This window comes from Caretta caretta, chromosome 8, assembly GCF_965140235.1.
Source record: "Caretta caretta isolate rCarCar2 chromosome 8, rCarCar1.hap1, whole genome shotgun sequence".
NCBI classification, from domain to species: Eukaryota; Metazoa; Chordata; order Testudines; family Cheloniidae; genus Caretta; species Caretta caretta.
The window spans coordinates 30,493,669-30,518,406 of NC_134213.1; the positions used below are offsets into that span (position 1 = coordinate 30,493,669).

Consider the following 24,738-nt stretch of genomic DNA (forward strand, 5'->3'; position numbering starts at 1 on the left):
TAATTACCCCACAAGCTCTATAAAAGCACAACTATTACCCTAGTTTTCAAGGACAATAAACAGCTTGATTATCTGAATAATCAAAGGAACGTACTTTTGAATATATTTCATATCAAAATACCTGACTACTTGCACTTTGATTAGTTCCTTCACCTTATATTAAGGCATATCTTCATAGGAGTGATACATGAAGATTTGTACTGGCATATATAAAGCCTTTTCATAGATGCTGCAGATAACTGCTTCACTGATACCTGAGATTATGGAAATACTAAACTAGATTATTTTTCTATACCACTGTTTTGCTGTAGGAATCTTAAATGCATAAGGGAAGGAGGTCTTGTGTGTTATCAAAGTGTGATATGATCACTGTATCAACATGCTGAACTGCAGAAGCTGCTTTAAACCTAATGATAATCACAGATCGTGTGATAGCTACCTATGGAAGAGGAAACCTTCTGCTTCTTAAATAACTGAGATTATGTTATTACATACAAATTAGCTTTGCATAATTTTACTTTAACAAGTGCTGGCACTTGCTTATAAAACACAACAACCCAAACACTTTAGGAGAATGGTTTAAATGGGGTGTGGTTGTGACCAGCTGCCCTATCAACAAGGTATATAGCAGTGTGTAGTTTTGACTAAAGAGCAGTTTCAACCTGTGGAATTTACACACACTTGCACGAAGAATCTTAGAAAACTCAAGCAAATACCACTCAGTCCTAGAAAGTCCACTCAATGAATATTTCCAGAGCGTTAAAAGCTGCAGCAAGGCTAGCATTCCAAGAGCAGGTATGTCACACTGGTACTTGAGAGTCTATAGGTAGATTTTGAAAGTAAAAGACAAGTATGGCTTATGAGATTTTGTCTCCAGAACTGTGCTGCTGATCAGAAGCTCCAAGAGTTACACACAAAGATCTTCACAATGAAATTCTGACAACACGAAGGAGTTTAATATGTGAAAATAGGTCCTCACAACGGTATCACGACTGCTCCTGGCTGAACATTGCACAATTCTTTTGCTTTAAAACTTGGACAAAGAGTCTATTTTTAAAATAGTGAATTGGTTCCCAAATTCTGCTTCACCATCACCATGTGTTTCACATTTCCACAGGAAGAAAAAATTATTAGATTGCCTCAGTGGATAGTTTGATTGCATAAAGACGTATTAAAACACAATTATCACAACCCCACATCAATGTAGCAACTTTTCATTCACCCTGTAATAACTTTACAATTTCGGTAGCCAGTTTTATGCCAACATGCCCATCTTAAATAGCACAAGAATCGTCTATTTCTCTGTGGACAGCTTACTACACTGAAAGCAAACCGTGGCCACTTCTGCACTAATCCTGCAACTCTACACAGCGAGTTTTAAGTATAATGACTGAAGTCATCATTTTGAATCTACATCAACTATGAAACAGGGAAAGAAAGTTTGTGGTTTCCTTCATATATGTATTTATTTTCTAGTACATAAATACCATAACATAATGGTAAAATGTCCTCATGAAACTATGGAAATCTAGATGTATCTTAAATGTCACTAAAGTACCTAACCAAAATATCATAGCAAATGCACTATCCACATAATGAATCAAGGCACATACACAATAAAAGTAAACTATACTTACAATCTGGTTAACTTCAGCGTGTTCTGGAAAAGCAGCTCTGGTAAAACCTGTAATTTATTCTTGTTCAGACGCCTAAATAAATAAAGAGAAGACAGTTAACACAAAAAAGGCATTAGAATAATTTTCATACTCAGGAGCCTATTCCATCTTCCACAACACATGTAACTCCCATTAAAGGATGTGAAAAGCCATGGTATTAAGCTAGTACAGAACGTAGAAGCCTTTGTGTACATTATTAATACACAAGGTCAGTACATCATGCCATGTGTAGACCACCTGGCCAGCTCCTTGCAAAATAAGACAGAGACAGCAAATATTAAGTCAGAATGCTATAGTGTGTAGAACTGTATCTGCATTTTAGAGTTGTATTGGATGTTTACTAACATACAAATCACATGGCTCCCACGTTGAGTTTTCAGTGTTTTGAAGAGGTTTGCAGAAGGTATCTGGTTTTCATCTTTCTTTCTAAAAATGTAGGCAAGTTAAATATCCCAAAACAAGTTAAATATCCCAACCATCCTGGAATTATTTCCAGACTGCCTATTGTGTCTACTGTACACGGTCATGTTAATTTTTTTTAAACTGTATATTAAACATTAACTCTGGAAATCTGGGCACTATTGTGAAAAGAATGAAAACACACTTTTAATGGGATTACTGCATCCTTGCAAAGGCTTTTGTGATTGGAAATGCAACCTAGTTTACTGAAAGTATCTCCTAAAATAACTTTTTGGGGACCTGTTTTAATATTTATTTTCTAGTTAATTTTAATATATTCATTTGACCAACTTTTGCACTGACTCAGTAACACATCATGCCAGCTGGGAAAAGTTTATTTGCCCATCCTGCCCTCCATCAACTACAAAAGTATCTATCACCCCGAAGTAAAAATTATCTTTATAACAGTCATGCAAAACTGAAATCAGCTTAATGTAGACAAAGCAACCCACTTTAGAAACACAAGTTAAATACTGCAATGTACAGCAGAAACAGATATCTGGTCATCCACAAGCTCAGTAAATGTTACTTAAATTTAACAATTGACCTGAGCTCACAGAAAAGACATTCAAAGCTCAAACTAAGTATCTGGCTCCAGTCTCCCACAGAATCGTTCTGTTTTGTGTCTCTCTATAGCTGAAAAATAACAACACACAGCATTTGGCTAATCTGCCCCAAATGTTTATAACGGTAGTAATGAGTCTGATTCCATGATATGATGGGGGTTACTAGGGTTCTGCTCCCAAAAGCCACATGGTCTCTTTCAGAGACATACTGATGCTTAGCCTCCAATTCCTGGTTTCTAATTTTCTTGGATGCTGAGTACTTCATTTCATTTTCCATGCCTTTCTGGATTTATTCACCTTACAGGCCTCCACCATTTTGGCCTGAAAGGTCTTCCTTAGGGATCAGTCTAAGGTCACTAGGACTGAAAGGCTGGAGTTTTCATATGGCTACCATATGAATAAATCCAGCAACAATGGAAAAAGGCAATCATATATGTACTTCTCTTCCTGATATCAAGAACAGACAAGGTTGGGTTTGGAAGATTTGCCTACAGTTGGACATACTCAAAATTAAGGACATACCTAATACAAACAAGTTATACAATAGGTTCACCTCCCAGTACATTTCAGTAACATACACCCAAGTTAGTTTTCTATGCAAGTGCATTTAATGACTAAACACAGCAATAAATGAAATACTATCAAAAGCCACAGAACAGGTTTAGTCAGCAGATGGGGGAGTCTAAGTCTAAAAATGACTAGCAGAATGAACTATAAGGAAATCAATGATTTGTGATAGCACATAGCCAAACAAGGTGTAGGTAGTTTCTGTCATTTCTAGCATTAACCAGCTTTAACTAACTTAACCATCAAGTTGTTGTTGTTTGCTGAAGTTGCAGTGAAATCTGTGTAGACAACATGTGATATCTAAAATAAGTTATATAAGGTACGTAATGAAAAAATACTCTAAAATACATGATTTGGAAGGTAAATTAAGATTCACGCAGATTTCAAGCCGAGATGCTGTTATCTGCAATTATCCAAGAGCTGATAGCATTTTTCTTAATAGTAGTTTCTCCTGGCCAGTTCTGGGACCAATCTTCCCATCCTTCTGCCCTTTTAAACCTACTGGTTAATAACCACCCTCACCTTCCACCCCCAGAGATGGAATCATTGCATGGTGCAATTTTCACTTTTGGTTCCTTTGTGTGGAAAGGCGTCGACAATGCTACATTTCATGCCACAAATATGTATCCATGCTAGTTATTACATCTGTCAGTTAACTGAAGAAGAAAACCTAAGTATCTTAATACCTTTGAGGGCATTTTGAATACCTTTCTAATTTCCTTTAGATAGATTTGTCATCGTGGGTACTACTTCCGGGACCAGCACTTCAACACCACTATTCTAACTTTATTAATGATTATACTATTTACCAAAGGGAATTCTATGGAAAGAGCATCACTGTAAGGAAGTTGTTTTTTGGAATATGCTGATTGAATGATACTTTATGTAGTCAAAACTCTGATAACTTTCGGCTCACTCCCATCTGTTTTTACTGAATATGAGAAAAAAATTGTGCTTGTAAAATCCGCATAAGCCTGAGTACGATTTTATTCAGGGTCCTTAATGATAGCAACAGTCACATAAATAGAGCAATTATGGAATAACAGTTGAAGCTATTTACTAAGATACATTTAGTCTGTTTTATAATTCCAGAAGCTACTACACAACAAGCACAAAGTTCTCCTGCCAGGACTACAGAAAAATCCTGCATTCCCCCTTTATCTACTGAACAAGAACAGCTGTATTTTTAAGGGGGGGAGATTAAGTGGGGGCACCAGGTCTGTCAATGGACTCTGTCAAGAAGTGACTCACTGGCTGTCATATAATGCGCCCTCCTTCCCTGGCACCCCGTGCTGACTGCTGCTTTGGCCTGCAATAGTCTGCTTCTCCTTGTGACTCAGCCCTCTGGCCAGGTTACATTCAGCTCCACCCCTTCTGGGGTAACAAAGAGTACTAGAACACAGTAGTCCAATGCCTTTAAACCAGTTTTTAACTTGACTGGGCTCAGTGGTCCCTCTCACCTCAGGAGGCTTCCATGTCACCTTTGTCAGTGGCTAATAGGGAAACTCAGGCCCTCCATCTACTCTTGGTTCCAATCCAGGGACCAGCGGCAGACAACTAAGGTCAGCTCCCTTGGATCACTGCTGCCTGCCTGCACTACTTCCTACCTCTGGCTTGTTTCTAGGCTCTTTTACCCAGTCCGTTCCTCCACAGACACTTTGCCCTTTCCCAGGCTCTACAGAGTTCTTTCTTGGACCAAGTGGTGCGTCCCTGGAGGCCTAGGCTCCTCTCTGCCCCGCCCAAAAGTCTCTGTGTGTTTTCCTCTGGAGAACCAACCCCTGGGCTGCCTCCCTGACCTGAGTCTTATTATCCTTTTGTCCAGGCTCACCAAAGGAGCTTTGTCCCTCTGGCTTCCCAGTGTCTCCCTCCTGGACCTTTGCCAAAGTTTCTTTCTTAGGAGAAGATCAGAAGGCTTAATCTCCTCCTGGGGCTCTGGCCTCCTTTCTACTGCCCTGAAGTCCTTCCTTTATGAGTCACCCCACTCCTTGCAGCTAGGTCATCCTTAACTCAGCCACTCAATTCCTCCCAGCAGGACCTAATTTTAAATTGGACCTGGCCCACCCTCCAGGTGCACTAATTGCTCTCTGGTTCCAGTTAACTTTTTCTGTCTGTAGAGTATAGGCTGTATCACAACTCATTTTCTCCAACTTCAGCTACAGTACCCCAAGGCAGCATTAAGACAACACACCAGCTTCAGAGACTAGTTCAGCACTGACCCTCTCCTGCAGATATTGGGTATAACTAAGTGATTCACATCTGAGGTATTCAGTTAAAGTTTCCAGATCACAGGCCCTGGTTCTCATGGGGGACTTCAATCACCCTGACATCTGCTGGGAGACCAATACAGCAATGCACAGACATTCCAGAAAGTTTTTGGAGAGTGTTGGGGACAACTGCCTGGTGCAAGTGCTGGAGGAACCAACTAGGGGCCGCGCTCCTCTTGACCTGCTGCTCACAAACAGAAAAGAATTGGTAAGGGAAGTAGAAGTGGGTGGCAACCTGGACAGTGGTGACCATGAGATGGTTGAGTTCAGGATTCTGACAAAAGGAAGAAAGGAGAGCAGCAGAGTACAGACCCTGGACTTCAGAAAAGCAGGATCCCCTGGGAGCCTAATATGAGGGGGAAAGGAGTCCAGGAGAGCTGGCTGTATTTTAAAGAAGCCTTATTGAGGGTGCAGGAACAAACCATCCCGATGTGCAGAAATAATAGCAAATATGGCAGGCGACCAGCTTGGCTTAACAGAGAAATCTTCTGTGAGCTTAAACACAAAAAAGAAGCTTACAAGAAGTGGAAACTTAGACAGATGACTAGGGAGGAGTATAAAAATATTGCTTGAGCATGCAGGGGTGTAATCAGGAAGGCCAAAGCACAATTGGAGTTGCAGCTAGCAAGGGACAGGAAGGGTCATGAAGGGTTTCTACAGGTATGCTAGCAACAAGAAGGTGGTCAGGGAAAGTGTGGGATCCTTACTGAATGGGGGAGGCAAACTAATGACAGATGATGTGGAAAAAGCTGAAGTACTCAATGCTTTTTTTGCCTCGATCTTCACAGACAAGGTCAGCTCCCAGACTGATGCACTGGGCAGCACAGTATGGGGAGGAGGTGAGCAGCCCTCAGTGGTGAAAGAACAGGTTAAGGACTATTTAGAAAAGTGGACACGCACAGGTCCATGGGGCTGGATGCAATGCATCTGAGGGCGCTGAGGGAGTTCGCTGATGTGATTGCAGAGCCATTGACCATGATCTTTGAAAACTCATGGCGATTGGAGGAGGTCCTGGACGACTGGAAAAAGGCAAATACAGTGCCCATCTTTAAAAAAAGAAGAAGAAGAATTTGGAGAACTACAGACAGTCCCCAGAAAAATCATGGAGCAGCTCCTCAAGGAATCCATTTTGAAGCACTTGGAGGAGAGGAAGGTGATCAGGAACAGTCAACATGGATTCACCAAGGGCAAGTCATGCCTGACCAACCTGATTGCCTTCTATGATGAGATAACTGGCTCTGTGGATATGCGGAAAGGGGTGGACATGATATACCTGGACTTTAGCAAAGTTTTGATATGGTCTCCCACAGTATTCTTGCCAGCAAGTTAAAAAAGTATGGATTGGATGAATGGACTATAAGGTGGACAGAAAGCTGGCTAGATCGTCGGTCTCAAAGGGAAGTGATCAACGGCTCGATGTCTAGTTGGCAGCCAGTATCAAGCAGAGTTGTCCCAAGGGTCAGTCCTGGAGCCGGTTTTGTTCAACTTCTTAATGATCTGGATGATGGGATGGATTGCACCCCCAGCAAGTCCGTGGATGACACTTAGCTGCTGGGAGAAGTAGATATGCTGGAGGGTAGGGATAGGGTCCAGAGTGACCTAGACAAATTGGAGGATTGTGCCAAAAGAAATCTGATGAGGTTCCACAAGGACAAGTGCAGAGTCCTGCACTTAGGATGGAAGAATCCCATGCACTGCTACAGGCTGGGGACCTACTGGCTAACTGGCAGTTCTGCAGAAAAGGACCTGGAGATTACAGTGGATGAGAATCTGGATATGAGTCAACAGTGTTCCCTTGTTGCCAAGAAGGCTAACGGCATATTGGGCTGCATCAGTAGGAGCATTGCCAACAGATTGACAGAAGTGAATATTCCCCTCTATTAGGCACTGGTGAGGCCACACCTGAAGTATTGTGTCCAGTTTTGGGCCCCCCACTACAGAAAGGAGGCGGACAAATTGGAGAGTCCAGCGGAGGGCAACAAAAATGATTAGGGGGTTGGGGCACATGACTTATGAGGAGAGGCTGAGGGAACTGGGCTTATTTACGCTGCAAAAGCCCCGTTCTGTCAGCCTCCGCTCATGGTGACAGATGATTATGGGGGAATTTGATATCAGCCTTCAACTACCTGAAGGGGGGTTCCAAAGACAATGGCACTAGGCTGTTCTCAGTGGGGGCGGATGACAGAACAAGGAGCAATGGTCTCAAGTTGCAGTGGAGGAGGTCTAAGTTGATATTAGGAAAAACTATTGCACTAAGAGAATGGTGAAGCACTGGAATGGGTTACTTAGGGAAGTCGTGGAATCTCCATCCTTAGAGGTTTTTAAGGCCCAGCTTGTCAAAGCCCTGGCTGGGATGATTTAGTTGGGGTTGGTCCTGCTTTGAGCAGGGGGTTGGACTAGTTGACCTCCTGAGGTCTCTTCCAACCCTAATCTTCTATGATTCTTTGATAAAGTTAAAACAGACAGGTCCAATGGGCATTATTGCTCACAAATAACTATGGTGGGAAGTCTTTTCTGACACTGACAAGCATTTGAAACAATACTGTTTAAGGAACATATGTCATTTACAAAAAGTTACACCAAAATGTACTGCTGTAACTTGGCTACCCACCTATATATATCCATTTAGTATGTTTTTACTCCTACTAATTCAAGAACAAGACTAGAACCCATAAACCTCAACTTTCCACAGTGAATCTTGCTACTTTGCTACTGAATAGGTGCCTGCCTTCCAGAAACTGTTTAGTAGTCTATTATTCCCTCCTGAACAGAGTTAGTGATTTCTTTAATAATTGTTTCTGGGTTTTAACTACCTGAAATTTACTGTAGCCAAAACATATTTAGGTCTAGGTATGCATCCAGATTGTTGCTATCTCAGAGCCAAACTGAAAATCTCAGTCTTCTGACATTTCAACTACAGTTGCACAAATTTCTGCTCTTTTCCACACTTCAGTGGTCTATAGTCTGTTAGCAACCCTTCAGACTGAAATGTTTACTGGCCATTTTTCCTTTCATTTCATTAAAAAAGTTAATATCTTTAAATTCAGAGTCAATTTGCATCTCTCTCTCTCTCTCTCACTGTGTTCTCTCCTCTGACGTTAATATCTGGGAGATAACATGAAGGCTTTCAATGGAGGGTCCTCCACTCAACTTCATTCAATAGGGTACAGTGTATGATCTGTCTGTTTACTAAGCTTCTGATGACAGTGAGACTGATTGAGCCATGTACTGAGTTAGTTCATGAACTCTGTGTCAATATTTATGTGAATTCAAATATATTATTGCTGCTGATAATGGTGAATGAATTGTGTTTTGTTTTAAATGTTTCTTCTATCTAAAACGTTGCTAGATTTTACTTGAGTTTTAAGGAAGTACAAGACTACATTAAAAAGACGTAGTTTGTGCAAAAAGCTTCAGATTAGCAACTCCAGAGACTGGAGTACTGTTTATCCCTGGAACAGTCAAACCATGGGCAACAGAAGCACAGCCTTCCCAAAATTGCTCCATCAACATGCCTCTGATTTTGAGTGACAACTGCTAGGAATCAGAGGAAATTTATCCTTCAGTTCCATTCCTTTCAGCATCTGTTCGGAGACTACCAACAGTACTTGATTAATGGCAATTATGTTAAACTCATTTATCTATTAGGAATGGAAGAGACTGTCAATGCATTTTATATATTCCAGCAAACTACCATCTACTGGTTATGACTGCCTCTGATCTGATTCCAGATGGTGTTTGAGGTGCAAGAATCCATATCCCATTGCCAATTCCAAGCTAGTCATTCTCCTGACTGCTTTCATAATGTATACTAGAACCAGGCAATGGCTATTGAAATTTTGCTGTGAGTAGTCACAGACAATCTAAAAGAATTAACTTTAGTTGAGTTTATACCCACTGTTTTTGCAAATATAAAAGTCTCAGTTTCCAGATCAGAAAACTCATCAGCACAACAGCATTGAGGCTAATATTGTTGAATGTTCATGAAAAAGCATATCCAGAGAGAAGATCAGCTTTTCAGAGTCAAATACTTTGAAAACTTCATTTGAATCAAATTTCCAATTTTGGATATTGCATGCAAACAACTGTTTGCAAAACACCTAGCACCAAGAATTGTTCAGGGTAACAAATACGTTTGAGAAAACTGCTGTCACACAATTCAATGCAAAGGCAAAATAGATTAAATCATAGAATCATAGGACTGGAAGGGACCTAAAGAGGTCATCTCGTCCACCCCACTGCACTCATGGCAGGATTAAGTATTATCGGGACCAGAGGTAGGCAAACTACAGCCCATAGGCCATATCCGGCCCGCGGGACCATCCTGCCCAGCCCCTGAGCTCCCGGCCAGGGAGGCTCGCTCCTGCCCCTCCCCTGCTGTCCCTCCTCCCCCACAGCCTCAGCCTGCTGCGTCACCGGCACTCTGGCCCACCTTTCCTGCCGGGCAGGGCGTCATCGTGGCTGCAAGCTCCTGCCGCTCTGTGCGGCATGGTAAGGGGGCGGGGAGGGGTTGGATAAGGGGCAGGGAGTCCCGGGGGATAGTCGGGGACACGGGTGGTTGGATGGGGCGGAGGTTGGGGGGGGGGGTCCAGATGGGGGTGGGGTCCCAGGAGGCAGTCAGGAGGCGGGGGTGTGGATAGGGGTCAGGGCAGTCATGGGACTGGGAGCAGGGGGGTTGGATAGTGGGTGAGGTCCCGGGGGTGGTTAGGGGTAGGGGTCCAGGAGGGGGCAGTAAGGGGACAAGGAGCAGAGGGGTGGGTTGGATGGACTGGGCGTTCTGAGAGGGGCAGTCAGGGTGTGGGAAGTGGGAGGGGGCGGATAAGGGGCGGGTCCAGGCTGTTTGGGGAGGCACAGCCTTCCTTACCCGGCCCTCCATAAAGTTTCGCAACCCCGATGTGGCCCTCGGGCCAAAAAGTTTACCCACCCCTGAGCTAGACCATCCCTGACAGGTGTTTGTCTAACTTGCTCTTAAAAATCTCCAATGATAGAGATTCCACAACCTCCCTAGATAATTTATTCCAGTGCTTAATTACCCAGACAGTTAGAAAGTTTTTCGGAATGTCCAATCTAAACCACCCTTGAGTATTCTAGGATGTATTTCATCAGGCCCTGGTGACTTGAAGATATCTAACTTGTCTAAGTAATTTTTAATTTGTTCTTTCCCTATTTTAGCCTCTGATCCTACCTCATTTTCACTGACATTCACTATGTTAGACACCAATCGCTTTTAACCTTTTCAGCGAAAACAAACAAAAAGGTCATTTAGCACTTCTGCCATTTCCACATTTTCTATTATTGTTTCCCCCTCCCCTCCATTGAGTAACTGGCCTACTCTGTCCTTGGTCTTTCTCTTGCTTTGAATGTAATTGTAGAATATTTTTTTCTGTTACCCTTTATGTCTCTAGCAAATTTAATCTCATTTTGTGCCTTGGCCTTTCTAATTTTGTCCCTACATACTTGATCTGTTAACTGTTATTCATCTAGGGCCATGTCTACACTAGCACTTATGTTAGCAAAATATTGTCTCTCAGCGTTGTGAAAAAAACACCCCCAGAGCAACATTCAGTTTTGCCTGCATAAGCACTCATGTGCGGTAGATGCTCTCCCACCGACATAGCTACCACCACTCACTGATCTAGTTTTATTAAGTCAACAGGAGAGCCCTCTCCTATCGACATAACACGGCTATAGGAGTGATCTTACAGCGGCACAGCTGTGCCATTCTAAGCTTGTAAGCATAGACATGGCCTTAAATTTTTATGCACACACATTGTCTGCATGCAGATTAATAGAAATTATGTCCTCTTCATACCTATATAATAGTACTACATAGATTTCAGTGAGGATGGAGCTGGGTCTGTATAACTTTCTCCTAATGCCCTCCAGGAATCCAAGTGCTTTACAGTCAGTTGTGGAAAAGTAATTCTTTTGCATGGAAATCTGAATGCACAGAGCACTAAATAATTATGTGTGTCTTATATAACATGTATTTGCATACTAGAAAAAAGATGCTTACATCAAAACTACACTGAAACTACAAAACACAATGTCCATTCATCACTTATTTTCCATTCAAACAAATTCTAAGTTACTCTTTTAAACAACCCTCCCATCAGCATTTTAGTATTTCACCCTGTCTCACGCTGTTACACTTTAGCTTCCCTGATAATCAAAGCAAGCCAAGTTCATGCAAAAACAGTCCATTCAGACTTTCACATTCCGAGTGTTCACATTAAGTTTTGTTGCGTGTAATGGCAACAAACATTTCAAATGAAAACTGATTCTGAAAACAGGGAGATATTCAAATATTTGATTCCACTATTCCTGTGACTCAAGTGTTTAGTAACTAGGATGCCCTCAAACATCTTCCTCTTTTTTTCCCAAGTGGTTGCCAAGCTGGTCTACAAAACCCAGCTACTTAATGGTACTGTTACCTAGAGCCCGACTTTCAGAGGTGCTAGTGGTATGCAAATTTCTGTCTGCCTACAGATCATGTGGGTAGTAAATTAGTTGGATGAATAACTGGTAACTATTAGGAGCTGAACATGTCTGAAAATCAAGGATGCAATAGTGACTTGTTTCAATCTTTGTATAAAGTTTATAAGCAAACATATATACTAGTTACACAGTAAATAAACATTAATATTCAACTTCAGGCTTTACACTTTTATATTAGATAATATCCCTTCTCTTTCTAATACAAATGTACCTATTGCCTTCAAACAGTTTCCCAGCATACCCCCTAATCTGAGAGGTGGTATCCAATGTTCACAGGCAGTTCCCACCTTCTAGACTGTCCCTCAAGTTCTGGATGAAAAACTCAGTCCAGGTCTACACTATAAATTTACATCAGTATAACTACGTCACTCAGGGGAGTGAAAAATCCACATCCCTGAGCGACATAATTACACCGACATAACCCGCACTGTACACAGGAGGGCTTTTGCCGTCGACATAGCTACCGCCTCTCATGGATGTGGAGAACCTGCTCTGATGGGAGGAGCCCTCCCATCGGAGTAAGTAGCATCTTCACTGAAGCACTACAGCAACACAACTGCACCGATGCAGTTGCGCTGCTAGAGCAACCTGCCCTCAGTTTCAAGCCTCCTTTTAAAAGGGCTTTTGCCCCCTTCCTGTCTGTCCTGGAATGGTGACTTATGGTTATTCAGATAGTGGAGACTCCCTCTTCACTTGAGAGCTGGGATGTCTCAATGTACCTCCATTAACTCTAACGGCCCATTGTTGCTTTTTCCTGGGTTGCACAATGGATTGTTACTTGAGTCTGGTTTTGTGTAAACACCTGGCTCGGGAGCTGCTTCTCCCTGACTGATCGCTCACTGCCATGCTTTGAGGTGGAGCCAAAGTTTATGAGCACAGTTCTCTATATGCACAAATACATAAATTCATAACCATAGTCTAAATACGTATCTCCTAATTATTATTACGTTTATAACACTTACAAGCTTTCACAAAAGACCTTACCAGACATACTTTTATGATACAATAATACAATATGCAATCAGTTGCTCATTTTGGGGATTTAACCCTTCTGTTCTGCCCTTAGGGTGTTTGAGCCCTGATTGTCACAATGACATGAACAGAAAGAACTATACAAATTCCCATGTGACTTCAATCCTTCTTTATTTCACTTTTTCTATGCTAGAGAGAAAACGTTAAAGCCCTTGCCAGAAAAGCCATTACGAAGATTCTCAACATATAGTATGAGACTTCCTTATATAGGATTTTTTAAAAATTAACCTATTTTGGAACATTAAATTGAGCATGCTTTTAAATTTCAAAATTTTAAATTTAGAAGAATTGCGCTTTAGAGGAATACGTGCTTTAAATGGCCATTTAGTAGTGCTACTTCCTTCAAGCTGACAGGTAAGTGCCTGCCAAACCTGAGTGAACCGTAAATGTTTTTTTCCAAAACACAGTGTCCATAAGAACTCCACCTCACTGCCACATGGCAGTAATCTTTGACAATCATAAAGAAAGCTCAGCATAAGCTTTAAGTACAGCTTAAGTACTGAAGCAAATATTAGAAATGGCAGTACAGGGTCTGACAAATTCTATCCTTCACCTCTTCACAAGTGGCACATGAAAGCATGAACCGCACATGCTTTGGGAACACAGCACAGCAGCACCATTCTCTTCCCAACCTAAAATGCTCAGGGGCGGAGAGTTAGAAATTCCACAAGCTGGCTGGAGCCTTTTATCTGCGACAGCATGTCACATCTGCAGCCTTTACTGCCATGCAGCCATTAGGTGACAGAAGAGACAGTGTTAATGGACAAGTTCAGTATGCAAACATTGGCAGGACAGTGCCACTGATGGAGACAGCTCCCCTCTATTTACACAGGTTTGTTTCATGTAAGTGGAGAAGCACACTATACAGTCTGCTTCCTACTTCTTAATTAATTCTCTTTATAAGGCAATGTGAGGTTTAGCAGCTTTAATGACACATCCCCTCATGCTTGGAAAAGGAGGAGAACTGTTTCTTTGATAACGCTTGAACATTGCTTTTCTTTTTATTCAGCAGAAGAATCAAGTCAGTTCTCTCATGACCTATTTAAGGTCAAGTTTATTTTACAGAAAGCTGTACTATGTTGATATTTCAAACAATGCTAAATGCTTCATTGCCCTGCTCTTTCCTAGAGCCTGATCCTGCCATGTGATTCATTCATCTTGAGTACAGTGTACCCTCAACTTCCAAAGTCATGATTTGTCTTCAAACTTTAGGCATAAAAAATGTACTTTTTATTTTGGGAAGTAAATGAAATGGAATGAGGACTAATATCAAAATCAATGTGATAGCTATTGAGGCTATGTCTTCATTACAGAGTTAGCCCAAAGGATTGGCACCTGGATCAGAGAACCCAGGTTCACTGAGTCCAGGTGTGAGCAGCCATACTGGCTATGTGTCACTGTGATTTCTGGAGGTAAACCCATAGCTCTTTTGTGCTGCAGTAAGATGAGATCCTCTATGGTTCTTTCCCAGTGAACTGTGGGACAACTTGTCTGTCAAGTGCGCACTGGGGAATTGTGGGAAGGTATCGGAGAACTATCAGCACTCAAATGACGTATCCTGCATCATCGGGGAGGGATAGCTCAGTGGTTTGAGCATTGGCCTGCTAAACCCAGGGTTGTGAGTTCAATCCTTGAGGGGACTATTTAGGGATCTGGGCCAAAAATTGGGGATAGGTCCTGCTTTGAGCAGGGGTTTGGACTAGAATGACCTCCTGAGGTCCCTTCCAACCCTGATATTCTATGATCTTACCACTGCTTAACTAGTCACGCTTGTTCTGATCGCTGTAAAGAGGTCAGGGTTGCCAGTCTGAGTGAAGAGTGGAACCTGGGCTTTAACCCACACCCCTCCCTCCTGTGCCAGCTAGCCAAGGTTGAAAGTACCACTTAAATTGCGTTAGAGGTTGCCCTATGTGGAAAAGAGGGAAATTATGGACAACAGCCAGGTAAGAGCCTGGACAAACTCAGCAGTGAAAAAACAGCCTTAAAGGAAACTCTCCAGGAGCATGGAAGGTCACTGAGGAAAAAATGTCTTACTACGAATAAAATGCCTTTAATTACAATAAGTCTTTAAGTCTGCTACTGAGTGCAGTCAGCTTGCCAAAAACCAAAGCCATTTGTGACCATAGCGGAAAGGACGCACAATGGAAGTACAGAACAATATTAAAATCAGCTACAACATGGTTTCATGATCATAAAGAGATAATCTGAGCCAAATGTTGATTTTAAAATTATTAATTATGGTGACATTTTCCTTGTGACTACACAGTGTAAAGTAAAGTAATTTAGAAAAATCACGACTTTAACTATAGCGGTGGGATATTCAATATATAAGATGACAAGAAGATTTCACAGCTAGAATTAGGAATTAAAGCCTAGTTTAGCATTTCTTATTAACTCTGTAATATGCACAATACATATGAAATGGGACTGACAAAGTCACTTTTGGGCACATTTTTACTAGAATTAAAATCTTCAGTAAACTAAAAATTAAGACTGAGCAAAGATATCTACTGCTTCAATTAAACGACTGCATGTCATCCATAGAAATGGGCACGTGTGATGTGTTGAACCAACCACTGGCAACAGTTTACAGGAGTTGTGTATCAGAGATATTACAGAATACTTATTTAATAGAAATCTACATTTATCAGCATGAACACTCATTGGCACATAGATCAGAATTATCTGACTGCTTCAGAAGCCACACTAAGCACAGAAAATATGGCAAATGTATTGGCATTTACGGATCCCATGTATTTTTTGTTAATTTGAGTAAAACACTAGAATTATAAAGAAGTGCTTTACATCTTCTCATGAGCACAATTTCACACAAAATGGTTTACAAAGTTCAAACTGAAATTAAATATTTTCAGAAGAAAAATGTTTGCAGAATGGTGTCCAAGCTGGTACTGAATTTAGAAGCCACAGTGAATTATTTATCTGTCCATCAGTTCAACCAGTGCCACAGGGGAGTGCTGCTATCATAAATGAGACCAAAAACTGCTCTTACAAAGCACATACTTCCAAGTTATTTCCTGTGAAAGACTGAAGAGGCCCCAGCATGGCTTTATAGAAAATCATTACACCAACTTCATTTGTTTCCTCCCTGGAATTCTCATTTACTGAGACCTGTCACCTGAGGGGTCCATTCGCAAGGGACTGCCTAAGAGAATAAGGCACCACTTGCTGTGTAACCATGGCAGAACAGTGGGAATAGGGGATGTTGTAGCCTGGTGATCCAGTCTAAAGTGGAGTGAACCACAGACTTACACTCTGGGCAATAATGCATGTAGATGCCTGTCCCTAGGAAAGTGTCCCCAGGAACAACTGGGGAGAGATCACAGTATGGCTATACTGTACATGTACCATGTCAATTCTGATGTACTGAGAATACAAGCTTCCAGTCTTACTATGACACTGAGTAGGATTTACAGCCACCAACATCTTCTGTAAAATATGTCTTAGATGCTCCATTTTCAGCCAAAAAAACTAATCTGACACCAGGGTAGTTGAAGCACATGTCTTTAGAATGGTTAATTGCTGCACAGCAAGTCACAATATGCCTAATTCTTGGAATGAGCCTCAGTTTTTTGCATGAGCAATTTAACTTATGTAATGAGCTGTAGCTACAGTTTTAAACCTACAACTCATGAAATACCATGGAAGAGCATGAACAGGTTCTTAAAATTCTGAGTGCAATTCAGAGCAAGAACCTACTAAAGTGGAGAGAAGCTTAGTATGAACATCAAGCTCTTACAAGTAGTTATATGGCCATGAAAATGAGTAGGCATTACTAAAATTAGTACAAGTCACTCAACTAGTACTGTAAACTTACATATTATTTTGCAAGCCTTTGTTATGACATTTTTCTTGCTCCAATATGCTTACAATTCAGGATATTAACAGAAAAGGCATGGTAGCATCAGACACTCTGATTCTTCCTAAATTACTATACTGGTGTCCATCAGCATACTCTCTGTAATTAAGATGGCCTTGAAATGTGAAATGCAGGTCTGCATATAGGCTTAGCTGAAGTTTTGTGATTTCTGGATACAAGAGTTTGATTTGTGTCTGTCTCTACTTCTCTAATAAGTTTCCTGACATAGAACCCTTCCATTGCTGCTGCAGCATTACCATATAGTACAAAGTTAAACCTGGCAAGTTTATGTGTACAGTCCTTGAGTATTGCAGGACTATCTACCTACAGATGAACGTGCACAATACACTGCCATGCCTCTACATAGACCACAATGGTTTTCAACGCCAGCTTCGTAGCATTAATTCTTCATTATTAGACATTAGTTTAATTCAAGGCATGTCCCCTTTCCACAAGGCTGTGAAGAATGAGGGAAATATCTGCACTGCTTGGGGAAAGACAATACGGGTGAGACATGGAGAGAGAGACAGAGATAGAAATTGCAGGTGGAGAGCTTCTCTCTCCCTACCCAGATACAGGCAGAGCATATAGCAAGGCAGTGGAAGTAAGGCAGGAGCTCTGTGCAATGCATCTGAGGCAGCTGGGCTCACCTCATCTTTGAAAGGTTTTGAGCAATCCCGAGGTGTGTGGACCTCAGGTGATTTTAACCCTTTCCGCCACACGCTGTATATCTTTGGGTGAATGGACAAAATGTGTATGTGGGAAGAGCTGTTTGGAGTCAGTCAGTTTAATTAGCTGCTAGTCACAGGCTCCTGGAGAGGCCTGATTTGCAGGTACCACTTGGACTTTCTTGTTAGCATGGTTGAAACCCAGGGGACTATCATCCCAGGATCCCATTGAAGAGCTTGTCTACCTGGAGATTTAGTGAGCACCAAGCCAGGGTGTACATCTACAGAAAGCTAAGCTGCTGTGCAGTAACTGGCCATTTCAAAGAGCAGTAGGTCAGAGTGGACTGTGAAAGTTTTAGTGCACAGAAACAGTGGTTCACATAGCTAGTTAGGACACTGCAGGCTAGTAGTGCTGTAGTTCTACCCCTTCCCATCCACCCCCCGGCTTGCTCTGCACTAAGTCTCCACGTAGAAAAGCCCTAAGAGTGGTAGAACTGTGAGGTTCTACCAGGAGAGAGGTGAGGGTAGTGAAACCTGTCACTTGAGGGGTCCATTCATGAGTGACTGCCTATGAGAATAAGGCACCGCTTGCTGTGTTACTATTGCAGAATAGTGGGAATAGGGAGTGTTGTAACCTGGTGATCGAGTCTAAAGTGGGGTGAACCACAGAGTTACACGCTGGGCAATAATGCACATAGATGCCTGTCCCTAGGAAAGTGCCCCCAGGAACAACTGGGAAGAGATCACAGTATGGTTGTACTGTACATGTAACACATTAGTAAAAAGGTTAAAGTTTGAGACAAAGTAATGAGAACAAGTCCAAAGCTCACGTGCAGCATCTCTACCATTCTTTGTCAATATTTGCCTAACACAGCCCTGGACATCAATTAAAAAAACTGATCTGGGTTATGGAAATAAAGCTTTTCGCACTTACTGACCAGGCACCACATAGTTCAAGATGATTGCAAAAGTTCATGCTATTAAACAATTCAGTTCGTCTTTAATAAAACATTACTAACACACACTTACATGTGATTTACAGAGCAGGAACATCAGAAGCACTTCAATATTTTTCATGGTTGGCCTCTACTCGATAGCAACCCCATGCACATAGCTTTTGGTATGTGAGACATGGGAAACGCTTTGCTCAATCTCATCCAGAAGCTTCAGCTTGATGTTGAAACTCATATTCATAAACAAGTTTAGTGTAGAGCTCTGTGGAGAATTAGGTATTTATCTGTATTATTTGTTTCTATGAACATCATGCGTATCTCACTTTATCTTCTTGACATTATCCTGCTTTACTCCAAGGACTTACATCAAAAGAGGCTTTTGGAAGGAAACGAATAGGAACAAAACAAGGTAACATCAGAGAGAATACCAGAAGTCCTTAAAGAAAAAATGGGGAAGTGATTAACTGGGGAATACCCACCTATCTGGCTCCTGTGTGGGTTAAAAAGGGATGCTAAACCATTAAAGTCCCTCATTTAGGGAGGAAGGAGGTTTGAATGGGAACAGCAGCAGCTGGAGATGCATCTATGACAGAGAATGCTGCATGGTCTGTAGGAGCTGGGATAGCTGGTCTGAGTATCATAGAATCATAGAATATCAGGGTTGGAAGGGACCTCAGGAGGTCATCTAGTCCAACCCCCTGCTCAAAGCAGGACCAATCCCCAATTAAATCATCCCAGGCAGGGCTTTGTCAAGCCTGACCTTAAAAACTTCTAAGGAAGGAGATTCTACCACCTCCCTAGGTAACGCATTCCAGTGTTTCACCACCCTCCTAGTGAAAAAGTTTTTCCTAATATCCAACCTAAACCTCCCCCACTGCAACTTGAGACCATTACTCCTTGTCCTGTCCTCTTCTACCACTGAGAATAGTCTAGAACCATCCTCTCTGGAACCACCTCTCAGGTAATTGAAAGCAGCTATCAAATCCCCCCTCATTCTTCTCTTCCGCAGACTAAACAATCCCAGTTCCCTCAGCCTCTCCTCATAAGTCATGGGTTCCAGACCCCTAATCATTCTTGTTGCCCTTCGCTGGACTCTCTCCAATTTATCCACATCCTTCTTGTAGTGGAACTGAGTAGAACTGACTCAACACTTGCAAGGAAAGAATGAAGCACACAGAAGACCAAAGCATTTAGACCCTTCATTGTTTTATCCTTTTCCCCATCTTGCTATGTGCTTTTGGGTGAATAAACAATACTTTAAATGTGAGCTGTGTTTTGAGTCACTTTAATCAGCTGCTCCCAAAGACAAGTTCTCCTGCAGGTGACAAGTAAATTTGGGCCAGTCATATTTACACAACTGGGAAACTGGAAGGCTGCAGCCCAGACATCCAGTCCAAAACTGGTTGGACCAAAAAGTCCTCCACTACTGAGAGACGGGAAGAGAGCCAAGCCTGTCACCTGAAGGGTGTATTCAAGAATGATAGCAAAAGGACCAAAACACAGCTCACCTAGTCAACTAAAATAAGAAACTAGATGGCAAGTTCCTGACTCATCAGCCCATTCCAATGTTGAAAACAGTTTTCAGTAACAAGTTTTCCTGCTGTGCACTAAATCTAAAAGCTACGCCACAAAGCAGGAAACAAAAGTAACCTCTTCAAACTATGTACCTGACCGGTGACAAGCAATTCCTAGGACATTTGAGTTAAGCTTCGTGTTAGCAGAGCCTTAACAGTAAACAATTCTCTTAAGGTAGAACTAGTTTGTCATCTGCCACTTTAGGCTAGGGTGACCAGATGTCCCGATAAAATCGGGACTGTCCCGATTTTTAGTTCTTTGTCCTGCGTCCCGACCGATGCACACTCCAGCGTTTTTGGGTTTTTTTGCTTTGGCAACTCGGCTCTGGCCGCTTTTTTTTTTTTTTTTTCTTCCCCCATGTGTCCCGATATTTTGTCCGTTTCATCTGGTCACCCTACTTTAGGAAAACACATTAAAAGCCTAAACAGGGGCAGCTGACGAGCTTTTCAACCCTCTTTATGTCAGATTCTAAGCCAGTAACTATTTGTACAATATATAAAGGGAAAAATGCAATTTATGATGGCATGAAAGGTCAGTTATACCACAACTGAATATCCTTCCTTCCCCAAGTACTATACCAAATATGGAAGCCCTATACCATATGGGCATGAGAACATTCTTTTAACAGATATCTCTGCATTGCTCACCCTAACACATTTTTTAAAAATGTTAATAAGCTTTTTGTCATTGGACACCAAGTACTTCTTTTCTTTTTTTTCCCCTTGTAACTGGATCATACACTGGAGAAAAAGTAATGGTCCATCAACCTTTGGCCCAGCATACTATTAGTTAGTAGGCATCCACTTGGCCTACTGAGAGATTATCTACATAATCTTTTGTAAAGTACTGAAAACAAAAGGTTTGTATCACAACATCTGAAATTATGAAGCCTCTGTAAAGTCAGATACATGATTTATGCTGGATTTTGCTGACATTTAACTAAATTTCTCAGGACAGAAAAGGACCAAAATTCACAGAAGTGTAGTCTATTGCCTCAAGTGTGCAAACCTATTCCTACTCACATGGATACATTAACTATTGTTATTTTTTGTATTTCAAAAGTTTCAAGGTGTGACACTCTTGGAATATGTGGGACACTTTATGATATTGATACCAATATTATAAAATTGAAAGAAATCTGATCAGATAAACTGTGTGAGGTATCTGCAAAAAAGTTATAAATTTTCCAAATATGATAATCTTGTTTATATGTTTGTATCACCTTTGTATGATGAGTTATAGATATGTTTGGTATATCTGTATTTCTAAACTTGTGCTGTGTTTCTGGGTGATGCCCCTGGACAGACTGGCATCAGCAGGCAATCAGTAGGCATAGGCCTACTTGATGGCCCATCAAGGGTCAAGGCTGTACAATGAACCCATTGAAAGGAGTCAAGGACTACACTTTATGAGTCAGCATCAAATCACATAGTACGCCTGTGGACAGAGAACTCTAAGGATTCCATACTATGTGCTGGGCTGCTTGTGTTTGGAACAAAGGAAATCAGTTGCACATATACAAAAGGGGATCTGGGGGTCATAGTGAATCACAAGCTAAATATGAGTCAACAGTGTAACACTGTTGCAAAAAGAGCAAATATCATTCTGGGATGTATTAGCAGGAGTATTATAACCACGACCCTAGAAGTAATTCTTCTGCTGCACTCCGTGCTGATTAGGCCTCAATTGAAGTATTGTGTCCAGTTCTGTCCGCCACATTTCAGGAAAGATGTGGACAAATTGGAGAAAGTCCAGAGAAGAACAACAAAAATGATTCAAGGTCTAGAAAACATGACCTATGAGGAAAGATTGAAAAAAGTGGGTTTGTTTAGTCTGAAGAAGAGAACACTGAGAGGGGACATGATAACAGTTTTCCAGTACATAAAAGGTTGCTATACGGAGGTAGAAAAATTGTTCTTCTGAATCTCTGAGGATAGGACAAGAAGCAGTGGGCTTAAATTGCAGCAAGGGCAGTTTAGGTTGGACATTAGGAAAAACTTCCTAACTGCCGGAGTGGTTAAGCACTGGAATAAATTGCCTAGGGAGGTTGTGGAATCTCCATCATTGGGGATTTTTAAGAGCAGGTTGTACAAACACCTGCCAGGGATGGTCTAGATCAGGGGTGGGCAAACTTTTTGGGCTGAATGCCACATCTGGGTGGGGAAATTGTATACAGGGCTGGGGCAGGGGTTTGGGGTGTGGGAGGGAGTGCAGGGTGTGGGAGGGGGGGCAGTGTGCAGGAACAGGCTCAGGGCAAGAGATTGGGGAAGAGGAGGGCTGTATGAGGGGGTTCAGGGAAGAAGGTTGGGGTGCAGGAGGGGTGAGGATTGCGGGAAGGAGCTCAGGGCAGGGGGTTGGGGTCCAGGAGGGGTGCAGGGTGCGACAGAAGGCCCCAGGGACATGGTGCTGGCCACTTCTGAGAGCGGCGTGGGACCTGCAGCACCACGCAGGGCAATCCTGCAGGCCGGCTCCAAAGCCCTGAGGGGCTGGATCCAGCCTGCGGGCCATAGTTTGCCCACCCCTGGTCTGATAATACTTAGTCCTGCCTTGAGTGCAGGGGACTGGACTAGATGACCTCTTGACGTCCCTTCCAGTTCTATGATTCTACAAAATATAAGCCGCATGGCAAAAGGCTATAAAAGGCAGTTGCATCTTCTCCATTTTATCTTTATTCCTGCTTCTTACACCTGGAATAACTTTTTTACAAACTGAAGCTCCGAATGAAGGACTGAATGACTCGTCCATGCTGTGGATGTGTTCCAGAGGGACTTTCAAGCCAGCAAACTCACCAATACTGCTAAAAACCTGATATATGGGCTTTGAAGTCTTTGTATGTATGGGACTGCTTTGCCATTTAACAACTCTTTCTTGTTCTTTCTTTTTTCTTATTAATAAACCTTTTGTTCTAGATACTAAAGGATTGGCTAGCAGCATGGTATTTTGGGTAGGCTCCAGCCGAATATTGACCTGGCAATGTGGCTGGCCCTTTGGGGTTCAGAAGAACATTTTGTATAGGAGAAGAGTTTTTAAATAACTCCTCACCTTACTGCACTTAGGTGCTGATTGGGAGCCAGAGAACTAGAATGCAATAAAGGGGGCTGAGTGATTTCTTTCTTTCTTTTTTTTTGCCTTTTGATAACCAGTATGGGGGATCAGGAGCATAGTTTGTGACCACTGAAGAGTGTAACTTGAGTGTTAAGCACCAGTTTGGGTAGTATCTGCTCTCCCTTTTGCAGCCTGCCTGGACCTTGGCGTTTCCAGTGAGGGATGCCCGAGGCACAGTGGGTCACACAAGGTATACAGTAACTCCTCACTTAAAGTCATCCCACTTAACTTTGTTACATTGCTGATCAATTAGAGAACATGCTCGTTTAAAGTGACACAATGCTCCCTTATAACGTTGTTTGGAAGCCGACTGATTTGTCCACTGCTTGCAGAAAGAGCATCCCCTTGGAGCGAGCTGGTGGGGGCTTGGAACCAGGGTGGACCGTCAGCCCCTCATCAACTCCCCACTCCCCTAAGTTCCCTGTGAAGCAGCAACCCAGCAGGCTAGCAATTGCCAGGCAGTGCAGCTGTCCCTCCCCCACTGCCATGTGCTGCTCCTGCCCTCTGCCTTGGAGCTGCGCCTGGGAGCCTCCTGCTTGCTGTGTGTGGTGGGGGTGTGTGAAGAGGAGTGCTAATGTCAGGATGTCCCCCTTCTCCCGCTCCTGCCCCTGTACCCCCATCTCCAAAGAAGGGCAAGGGGGCATGACAGCGCTCAGCTTGCTGATCTACTTAAAAAGGCAGTGTACTTAGAGGGGGGTCAGTGTACTTGAAGGGGCAATGCGGTCTCTCTTTCACATACAGACGGGTGTGTCTCTGTCTCTCTGTTCTATGCTGTCTCCCCTCCGTCCATTCGTGCTGCCTTGTAGACGGTGAGGCTACATTAACAACAACGTGTTAACCCCTGAGGGGTCAGCCAAGTGCTAGTTCATCATTTAGCAGCAAGGCATTCCCTGAGAAATATCCCACCCTTTGACTTCACCACCTCAACCAAGCTTCACAATCATCATTGCTGTGTACAGTATTAAATTGTTTATTTAAAACTTATACTGTGTATATGTATATAAAATATAGTCTTTTGTCTGGCAAAAAAAAATTCCCTGGAACCTAACCTGCCCCCATCTCACCCCGCCCATTTACATTAATTCTTATGGGGAAATTAGGCTTTATGGAAATACGCTTGTGAATGTATATATGACATAACTAGAATATGTTTTATGCTACATATGCCATGTAACATATCTCTGTAAAGATTATAATCTACTGAATCTATTAATCCTATTTGTATGCATGTATCATTTTTGTATTCAAAGTTAGAAATATTGGCTATGTACTGGCTTGATTTTTAGGTAGCCTTTGTAAAGCATTTGGTCAGCTTCTTGAGAAAGGAATGTGCAAATTAAGTGCCCAATCAAGAGGCACTTAACGAAGAATGGATCATGGAATGCTCCAATCCACATAAGAAGTCTACTTGAGGACATTCAAGGAAGCATGTGAACCATGGCTGCTACCTGTAAGTTCTGAGTCATGCATGGACATGTGACTTGCCCATGTGACTCCA

At 42.3% G+C, this 24,738-nt stretch overlaps 1 protein-coding gene across 1 annotated transcript in view; it reads right to left on the reverse strand.

Moving 5' to 3' along the window:
• The window catches only part of SLIT3 (slit guidance ligand 3), an 806,608-nt gene that overhangs the window by 707,722 nt on the left and 74,148 nt on the right, over positions 1 to 24,738 (reverse strand). Inside the window, exon 4 of the mRNA XM_048861176.2 lies at positions 1,638 to 1,709. Within this exon, the coding sequence (XP_048717133.1) occupies positions 1,638 to 1,709 (72 nt within the window). The remainder of the gene's footprint in view (positions 1 to 1,637; positions 1,710 to 24,738) is intronic.